General features: G+C 50.5%; 1 protein-coding gene across 1 annotated transcript; it reads left to right on the forward strand.

Moving 5' to 3' along the window:
- The first annotated feature begins 640 nt into the window (after nucleotides 1-640).
- ALKAL2 (ALK and LTK ligand 2) lies at nucleotides 641-8930 on the forward strand. Its single transcript, XM_027113887.1, has 5 exons — nucleotides 641-1407; nucleotides 2763-2816; nucleotides 2902-2982; nucleotides 5675-5740; nucleotides 8289-8930. Exons 1-4 carry the CDS (start codon nucleotides 735-737, stop codon nucleotides 5737-5739), a joined length of 873 nt encoding a protein of 290 aa, XP_026969688.1. The 5' UTR covers nucleotides 641-734; the 3' UTR covers nucleotide 5740; nucleotides 8289-8930.
- Nucleotides 8931-9656: the final 726 nt, after the last annotated feature.

The following is a 9656-nucleotide window of genomic DNA, read 5'->3' on the forward strand; positions in this document are numbered from 1 at the left end:
CGGAGACATGGGAGGAGTTGTTGGCGGGGGGGGGGGGGGGGGGGGGGGGGGGCTGACGAAGATCCGCGCGGGGATACGAACACTTCAGCGGCTTCTAATTAAAGCCCCGCGCCGGGCCCTCGGGGACCCTCCTGACGTCGGCGGCCGCGGGGATAAGAGGCGCCCCGAGGTCCGAGGCCGGACTCTGCCGGCGCGCACCCCAGGCAAGCGCGGGTTCCCAGCTCGGAGCTGCCGAGGCACCGCGTCCCCTTCCCCGCGCGTCCAGTGCGCTCCGCCGGCCCGGGCGCCGCCGGGCATGGAGTAGCGAGCGGGGCGCGCGGCTCTGGGGCGCGCGGACAGACGCCGGGACAGACGCCAGAGGACGCCCGCGGCTCTGGGGCGCGGGGACAGGTAACCCGGCCGGGCTCCTGCGCGCAGGTGGCCCCGCGGGCGGCGCCGGGCAGGTGTGGGCCGGGCCCCGTCACCGGGGGCCAAGGGTTTTCCAGAACCTGGCCCAGCAGGCGGCCGGGGCGAGGGTCCCGGCGCGGGAGCTCCTCGTGGGGGGTGGGGGGGGATCGGGGACAGCGGGAGGAGGGGGCGACCGCCACACAAAGGCGCTGCTGGAAACTTGAGCGCGGCCGCTCCCCGAGGGAGATGGGTGTGGGCCCGACCCTGCGAGCGGCCGCCGCCGCCCCGCTCGGCGTCTAAAGGGGACGGAAAGTTGTGGCGACGCGTTGAGCCGCGGGGCGCCGGTGATGCGCCATTTCCAGGAAAGTTCGGAGGCCGGCGGCGGGGGCGGGACGCGGGCGCAAGGCGGCCAGGGCCCGTGTCGCCCGCGCGCGGAGGGCGGGCGCACCCAAGGCTTGCTCTCAGCATCAGCGCGTGGGACCTCGGGGAGGGCGAGTCCTCGTGGAGACCGCGGCCCAGCCTCCCGCCGCCGGGCCCCCGCCCGCCCTCCAGGCCCGGGACGGCGCGGGGCGTCCATCCACTGGGTTGGCGGGCGTCCTCTGGGTCCGCAGGGCCGGGGCGCGCGGACCGAGGGGAGTGGCCTCTCCCGCCCTTCCCGCTCCCCCCGCCGACTGGCTGTCCGTGTCTCCCCGCACCCCTGTCCCTGCAGCGAGCCGAGCTCCGGGAGCGCGTCGGATCCGCCCAGCCTGGCCGAGCGCAGGATGCGCGGACCCGGGCGTCCTCTCCTCCTGGGGCTGCTGCTCGTGCTGGGGGCGGCGGGGCCCGGCCGGGGGATCGCGGAGACCCGGGAGGCCGCGGACAGGCAGACGCTGCTGCAACTCATCGTGGAGATCGTCCAGGAGCTCAGGAAGTACCACTCGGGGGAGTCCAAGAGGCTGCAGCTCTCGGGCCGGCAGGACTACACCCTGGGCCGCAGGGAGGTCTCGGACTACGGGGCTTACGCGGAGGAGCAGAGAGTGGGTGAGTGTCCCCGCCCGCGTGGCAGTGTAGACGGAGTGGACCGCTTCCCAAGGCCTCTCGGGTGTGTGCGGTGTTGACGGCGGGTCCGCCTGTCCTGTCTCAGGAGACGCTAGAAGAACTAGTACTTGCTTGGAAATAGAATTGTCTTTGAGAACACATACGTATTTTTAAAATATAAATAAATTTTGACTGTTAAAAAAACTGGGAAATATGTTTTTTAGAGAAGGAAATAGGAATTCCATGAATGATGCCTGGCAGATAACATAACTATCCCTCATCCACTTCTAAGACATGTGAGTTGTTACCTAGGTCAGTAATTTCAGCATAGAACTGTCATCTGTTATTTTGGAAATGGAAATATTTTCAGCAAAGCAGTTTCAACTGAGACAGAAATTCCCATTCCCCGCCCCCCCCCCATGGCAGAGCCTTCCCAGAGTGGCTGCCCCTTGGGAAATTACCAAGGAAAGCATGAAAGCTTTTAATGCTTTCATGACACAATTAGGTCAAATATGATAAGGTCAATTTTATATAGACTGACTAAAGCTAGTTGTAAATGAAGACTGACATTTAGGAGATGTCTAAACCTTGCAAGTAAGACTCTTATGGAAATGTTCCCTCTTCAGATGAGGAGAATTGGTGGTAGTGTGACCACGTGCCATCGCATTACTAGTGCAGAACAGGTGAGTGAAAATGAATCCAGATGACTGTAAAAAAAAAAAGCAAAAACAAGGCTGAAATCAGAAAGAACGTCAGTCAGGTTAGTTACCAACGCTAACTAGGCGCTGTGCCGGTACAGTCAGTCTTTCCCTGGGAACTGTACCTTTATCTCATCCAACCAGGTTAATGTCTGTTTCCATGCATTCACACCAGCCTTCATAACAAGTGGTTTTGACAGCAACTAACCCTTTTTCTAAATATATACCTAGAAGAATACATACCTATAGCAAATTTTTTGTTTGAAGTATGAGATCAGGTTTTCTTCCTAGAACTTTGAGAGGTTGTTGAATTTGATTCCCAAGCTCTTCAAGATGAAACTGTCTACGAGTGATTTATTCACTGGAAGATAACTGTCACATACACACCACACACACACACCTTTCTTTGCCTATAACTTTACAGTCCCTGCCTCTATCCTAGTGGTGGAGACTGGGCATTAAGACCGGAGCTCGGAGAGCAGTTAATATGATTTGAGGAAAATGTGCCCTATCACCCGTCTTCACATCGTCACGTACTGCCATCACGGGGCTGCTGTGTTCAGAGCAGAATTTCCAGTAACTTTAAACATTCACTTCGGATCACATGAAAACATGCTCCTTTCAGGCAATTTAATAATTAACTTACTTTCCCTCAAACAGAAATTGTTCCTCGAGATCTAAGGATGAAAGACAAGTTTCTGAAACATCTTACAGGTAAGCTTTCCACGCATTACTTCGCCGCTCCCCAGCTCCTGGCATCCCGCAGCCCTCACAATCTGTTTCTTCTTCCACGTTCCAGGTCCTCTTTATTTCAGCCCAAAGTGCAGCAAACACTTCCACAGACTTTACCACAACACCCGAGACTGCACCATCCCCACCTGTAAGTGACCGCATCCAACTCGCTTTAGAAATGCCGGTACAGTGTAGACGAGGCTTCAGGCCCCTCCCTTCTGTAACCCAGGTTTGCTAATACTATACTCCCTGTTGACTATACAGTCTGGGGCTGGGGTGAGTACACCACTTAAGATAACCGCAGGCAGCAGCAGCTAGTGCCAAACGGAACGTGGTTCACAGTCATTGGAATGAATCGGCTCTTGGAAGGGGCTGGACTCCTCCATGCACGCTCTCGAATTCTGGTCTGATGCCTGTCCTTGTATCCACTCAACTCTGACAGTGGAACAAATGTTTCAAATGAGTTGCTAAAATGACTACTGCAGGGTGTAAGGTAACTATGGTTGGCCCTGGGCCATCCCCACTGCCCTGGCCAGAGACTTTCTGTTTCCACCAGTAATTGTAACCCCATCACCCAGGAATTTTACTGGTACTTCAAACTCCTGCTCTTCTACTTGGCTTCCTCACTAATTCAGAAACGCAGGTGCCCTTTTCTGTCTGGCTCTCAGCTGTAACTTCCTGGTTCATCCACAACAAGTGCACTCATTCCCCCAAAAGTGCTTTCTTGTGCTCTTTACAAAACATACAATGATGACAAGTAACTTATTAGCTAGAGGGACATCTGCTAGAGCCCTACACCAACTTTTCTGTGTGTGTAGGGACCACAACTTGCCTTCCATTTAAGGCTCACAGGAGGGCAGTTGTACACATAAGCCAGGTCTCCTAGGAGCTGCCTTCAGGACTGTCCGAAGGGGCAGCAGACCAGACCTGCCCGTCCTGCTCAAAACAGTAAGCCCCTGTCCACGAAGGGGAAGCTGCTGTGTGCAGGCAGCTGCACCCCTTTATGGAGCTCCTGTCTCGCACGTCCCCAAACATGGCAGGCAGACAGGGAGCGCCTTCAGGAGGGAGCTGACGTGGTCCCGCTCAAGGCTACCACGGGGACAGTGGCACGAGTCAATGGGCGGCACCCGTGTCCCGGAAACTCCAGGCTCACCCTCTCATCCAGGCCATGTGGACCTGGGACACCTCACCTCCCTCTTTCCTTCCTCTGAAATGGAATCACCTTCTGTTGGAGAATTACTAGCCTGCTTCTAGGGGTCAGAGAACCTTCTCATTTTGTTTCAATGTGTATATATTTTTATATTAAGTCTTTTTTTACAATAATAGGATCAGATTCTAAATTTGAAAGTGACACTTAGGGTCATTGCTTGAATCCTTTCATTCACGGACAAGGACACAGACAAGGCACTTAGGCTGCGTGTGCCCCATCGCAGGCGCCACCCACATTGCTGCCTCCTTTGCTGAGCGGGCCGCCACCAAGCTCCTAGTCACCCATAAGGTGAGGCGGTGGGACCAGGCCCGGTCAGAAATGCCCCTGGGCCTGGAAGCAGATCTGTGCCCTGGACAAGTGGCTGCTTGTGTGGGTCCCACCTCTCTCAGCCCATAAAGAGCTGCAGAGCCAACCTGACCACTTCTGTGCTGCTCAAGGCTGCATACGACAGTTCCCAGAATCCTGGCCGGTTAGACAGAAGGAACCACAGACCTTCTCACTCAAGGTGTGGTCCTGGGGTGAGCTCTCGGGAAGAGCAGGACTTGTGAGTCCACCACACCTGCTGAGAAAAGTCTGCACCTTAAGGGACCCCTGGTGGACATCAGGGTGAAGAACATGTGGCCCAGCGGGGTGGTGGTCGCCCTCAGGATCTCAGGGTGTGTGGCAAGTGCCAGTATCTCCTTTGAGCTCCTGCAGTCCGCCGCCTCCACTTTTCCTTTTCCTCTAGGAAAAGCACATCCTGAAAACACGGCACATCTGAAGAGCAGAAAAGCCCCCAGCTGCCACATAATTGTTTCCTTTGAGCCCAAACTATCATGTCCTCTAGATGTTTAGCAGGTGTGTTTTTGGAAGGCTTAGGTGCTTGCCTAACAGACATGCTGTGCGCATTTACTGCTGTCAATTTACTCATTCACTCAGAATTTCAGCTAAGAGTCTGAATTCTTCCATCTTTAAGTAGGATTTTGTGACTCTTGAGAATTGAACTTCGTATTGAGGAATCCCTTTACGGGCGTGATTGCTGTGTCCTCTGAGGCAGCACCTATGAGACTACTGAAACAGGAAACCATACGAGATACCTAGGAAAACCAGTCTGCGCTCAGAAATCAGCTCTTGCTTCCCTCCATTGTCCAGCCAGGTTTTTTGCTCTGGTACTTGGCTGTTGACCCACTGTCTTTAGAATTTCTGTGCAGAAGGCTTTGTGTTATGATTAACTCAAGAGGGGACTCGGCCCGCACGTGACCTAAAAGTTAAGTAACACAGGGCACGGGAAGACCAACTGTACTCTAGGAAGCAAAACGAAAGCTGTTTTAATGAGCCCAGCAGCTACCGCGAGGAGAAAACAGGCAGAGAGCAGCCGCGTGGGAGACTCTGCATCCCCACTTCCCACAGCCTCCCAGTTACATCGTTTAATTTCTGTCACGTGATGCTAAAGGCCCGAGGCACCATAAATTATTAAATCAACAACTTCGAGCCATGATTGCAGATGACAGTCTATGTATTGTTTCCAAGGAATTCAGAATATTTAAAGGAATGAATGGCTTTAGCAGTTGCTATGCTTGTTTAAAGTGAATGCAATTCATTTAAGTTGTTGAGGTAGCTGACGAGGGTCTGTGATTTATTTCCCTTGTAGACTATAAGAGATGCGCCCGGCTTCTTACTCGGCTGGCTGTCAGTCCGATGTGCATGGAGGGATAAGGTAAGCTGACAGCCCAGTCGCTGTGGCCCACACACCAAAGACTGGATGCATGTGGGACATGAAAAATTCATGGGAGTTTAGAGACAGTCATTCTTTGGGTAAAGTAGCCTTACTCTGAGTAAGGCTGACAGAACACTCAAAATAGCTCTAGGTACTGGTCAGCAGTAAACACACAGCACCCCAGGCAGCCACTGAGACCTGGTCGCAGGAGGACACGCTGGCCGAGCTCACATTAACCTGCACACAGCCCACTGACTACTGACTTCAGCGTGTGACATGGTGTGTATCTGCCCACCCACTTCTAGGCTTTCATTCAAACATTCATAAATGAGTATATGACTAACCATATCCATGCGAATTTTAGCGACGTATCTGGCAAATGTTTGCATTGAATTCTGTCATTATACCAATACACGTAAAAAGAACAGCTAAGAATAGGTACCCTCTTCAAATGTTTCCATCAAAGTTATTTTTTAAAAGCCTCTGATGGTAAAAATATAAACACACATTGAGTTTACGAGCTAAACTTTTTGCCTTGGCCTCTTGAGGGCTGACATGTAACACATAACACTAACTGTCAGCAAGAGTCAAGGGATGGGCTGAAAGGTTTTATTTTCCTGAGACAAATGCCATCGATTTCAGCCACAAACTGTAACTTCACAACTGGACACTAGCTGTGTGTCTTGTGTGCCAGGCACAGCCAGATGCTGGGTCTACCTTGCAGTCAGATGGCTGTCCCTTCGCCTCCTGTGAGTGGAGGAGGGGTGCTCACCGTGGCGAAGGCTGCGCTGAACAACGTCTGCACAGATGCTCGGGGTCAGCCGGGCAGTGGGTGCTGCCCTGAGCTGCGTCCTTAGCGCTGCTTCTTCCCATCAGAAGTCCCACTAGCAAATGGGGGTTCAGTGAAACAAGTGGTTAGTGGAGGGTATCATCCCACATTTTCCCCAAGCTCACTGAAACTTGTATAACACTTTCTATGTGGGGGAAGTGAAAGCACAGTTTTTAATGCCAAAGCTGAGAAATTCCTCCACCTTCACTTCTCATCTGAATGCTGTCCAGTTTCTCTTCCACTGCCCACATGGCAAACAGAAAACTTCTTATTTTTAAAGCAATGAATGGATTCTTGTAAGTCTCCCAAAGTACCTGCCTGGGGAGATGAGAATGCTGTTTTCATTAAGCATTTCTTTATAGTTAAAGCACCACTATTTCCAAAGATGAACCAGGCACATCCTTGGAAAACCACCGCCATCTACTCACAAGTGGGGAGACCAGATGCCCAGCGTCCACATCCACCGAAGAACCGCTCAGGCCACAGGCTTCCTGTCTCTGTGCCTGCGAGCTAACCGCCTGCTTCCCCACAGTGGTTCCCCAAAGACTGCTCTCCTGCAGAGACAGCTCCCCGGAGCGAAAAGTCGAGAGTAATGGTACCCAGGAGCCTACGCTTCCGTGGAACTGCACCCGAGCGTGGACCTACCTCTGCACCGTCTCAGGACGGGCACACCAGGGCTTTCCCAACACAACACGGAGACCCACATCGCACTGGTCACCGCTGTCGGTAACCGTGTTCACTTTGGTCAAGAAGTGGGTAGTTTAAAATACAGATACTTCTGCTAAAATAATTTTGTAACATTTAAAAGAAGATTAATTTCTTCCAACTCCAGAAGTTCTAAACTGCAGTAGCAAAGTCTTAACTGGCTGGTGACGACGCAGACAGTCAAGGGTTTCTGTGTACCCTGATGTCCCGGGGGGCAGAGCACACATCCTGCGTTAGCAGCAGGTTTTCCTTAAGTGGCGTAAGCTGCGTCCACATACGTTTCTTCCGCCGTCCTAACACATGAAGATGTCACGACAAAGCTGCAGGGTAAGACTCCTCTTCCTACTCCAGACCAGAGCCTCAACTTCTTAAAGGCTCAGTCTGAAAGAAGTGGGTCTTTAGAGGGGTCCGAGCACAGGGACCCTCCACACTGTGGTCTCAGAGCAGAGCCCGATCCCTTTGCTCCTTCTTGCTGAAACTCATGACCTGATCTCCTCGAGCCAAAGGGAAGCTGTAGCTTCGCAGCCATCCTCCCACACAGCAGGAGAGCCTCCCAAACACACCCCTCACTACCTGGACTTGGCGCTCCAGTAAGTTACAAGCCTGAGCCCTGGAATACTTTCAGAGAAGCAGAGTTTTGAGTAAGAAGTATCCAGCTCGCTCTACAAAATGCAGCCTATTCTGAGCAACCCAGGATCACCCCACATCAGCGTGGACTGAACTACCAAGGACTTGGCGGCAGACGCATCAACACTGAGCACTGTTCTTCAGACCCTAGCAAGCATCTCTCTTCGTTTGTGATGATTTCCATCCCTTTAGCGCAGCAGGCCCGTGAGCACTGAGTTACTTTCCAGAATAAAATAGACACACATTTTGGCACACAGGGAAACATGCAGACTGCAATTCCTCACATCAGTGCACACATTATGTTACACGTAATTGAATGTATAGGTCTTCCAGAATCAATAAGCAACTGTGAATCATTCTCTGAACCCAAACGTGTTTGTTTCGCAGCGAGCAGAGCGCCGCGGACGAGCAGCGGCCTGGGACCGTGAGAAGTGCCTTGGAGACCAGCAGGGCAGAGCCCACTGCCTTCTGGACACGCCCCATGAACAGAGATTTATTTTTGCAGACAGCCTCTCCCATAATTCCTTTACCTTGAGTTTTGTATGTTGACACCGTCTGTGGGCACAGAGTCAGTAAATGGGTGTGCCCGACAGTAATGCTTGCCACCGGTCATTTTAGACAACAGGAGAGTGCTCCACGTTTGATGTGTCATGCTGTGAAGCGGCAGAGAGATCTCCTTTTCCTGATTAGGTGACGTCACAAATATTTCTTGAGAAGCATAAGCAGAATCAGCAGAATCTAAAACTATATTTTCATATAGCATATGGTATTATTTAATATTTTATTACTTTTACAATTAAATGCCCAGAGTATCATTTGGAATTGCATGAAAAATTTAAAAAATATAAATAAATAAAAAGAGACAGAAAAGAACTTCAGTTGTGGAGACATTGGAGTGTAAATCTGTGTACATGCTCAGGCTAATTTCATTTGTCCTTTGTATAATAAATGTAAAATAGTATCTAGATACTGTGCAATATGTAGATACTGTAAATAAAACGCAAGTAATAAATGAAGTGTTTGTTATAATGAAGTCTTCAAAGTGACTCTTTACTCCTGAACAAGTTCATCATTGGGAATTCATGATTTACAAATCTTTTGAAAAGATTGAAATACTGGCAGGATATCACAGAATATAAAAGGCATAAGTAAATAAAACGAGAAAGCTATGAATTCTTGTAAGGGACATTAGCATTTTTTAAAGAGAGTGGCACTATATACTGGCGACGTATTTCTTAACGTACGTGATTTGGTAGCGAATATTTCAAATAAGGTTGCATCCGTATTTCCTGTATGACTTTGTAATGGAAACACTAAACTCCGTATTTCCTGTGTGACCTTGTAATGGAAACGCTAAACTAAGAGGGACCTTAAGACTTCCAAAAAGCTCCAGATTTTTACAGGTAGATATATTTTGAACAAATCTGACTGGATCTAATTTTTCAGACAAGTGAACTCAGCAACGAGGTTTCCTGTTCACATGAGCCCTAGTCTGGATACAGCCTAAGGACAAAGTCAATTAGGAACCCTAGGATTTGTCTGAGGGTCTGTGTTTAAGACATGTGTGTAAATGTTAAAGAAAACAAACTAGAGAGATTTATTCATCAACATAAAGGAACAGAAAAGAGTAAGAAATTTCCTTACTTTGAGAGTATTAAGCAATTACTGAACGATTAGGGCACTAGGGTGTAATTTTTGAAGTGCTTTACTTTCCTGTTTCCTAGTTGCAGGTCGACTTTTTCCCTCAATTCTTTA

The sequence above is a fragment of the Aethalodelphis obliquidens genome, unplaced genomic scaffold, assembly GCF_003676395.1.
Source record: "Aethalodelphis obliquidens isolate GAN/ISIS:26980383/991018 unplaced genomic scaffold, ASM367639v1 scaffold12, whole genome shotgun sequence".
NCBI lineage: Eukaryota > Metazoa > Chordata > Mammalia > Artiodactyla > Delphinidae > Aethalodelphis > Aethalodelphis obliquidens.

Excerpts from the sequence above, each read along its gene's own strand:
- ALKAL2 (XM_027113887.1), top strand. The coding sequence starts at position 735 with ATGCGCCATTTCCAGGAAAGTTCGGAGGCCGGCGGCGGGGGCGGGACG. Across the intron at positions 1,408-2,762 it reads CGCGGAGGAGCAGAGAGTGG|AAATTGTTCCTCGAGATCTA; the intron begins GTGAGTGTCCCC and ends TCCCTCAAACAG. Across the intron at positions 2,817-2,901 it reads GTTTCTGAAACATCTTACAG|GTCCTCTTTATTTCAGCCCA; the intron begins GTAAGCTTTCCA and ends TCCACGTTCCAG.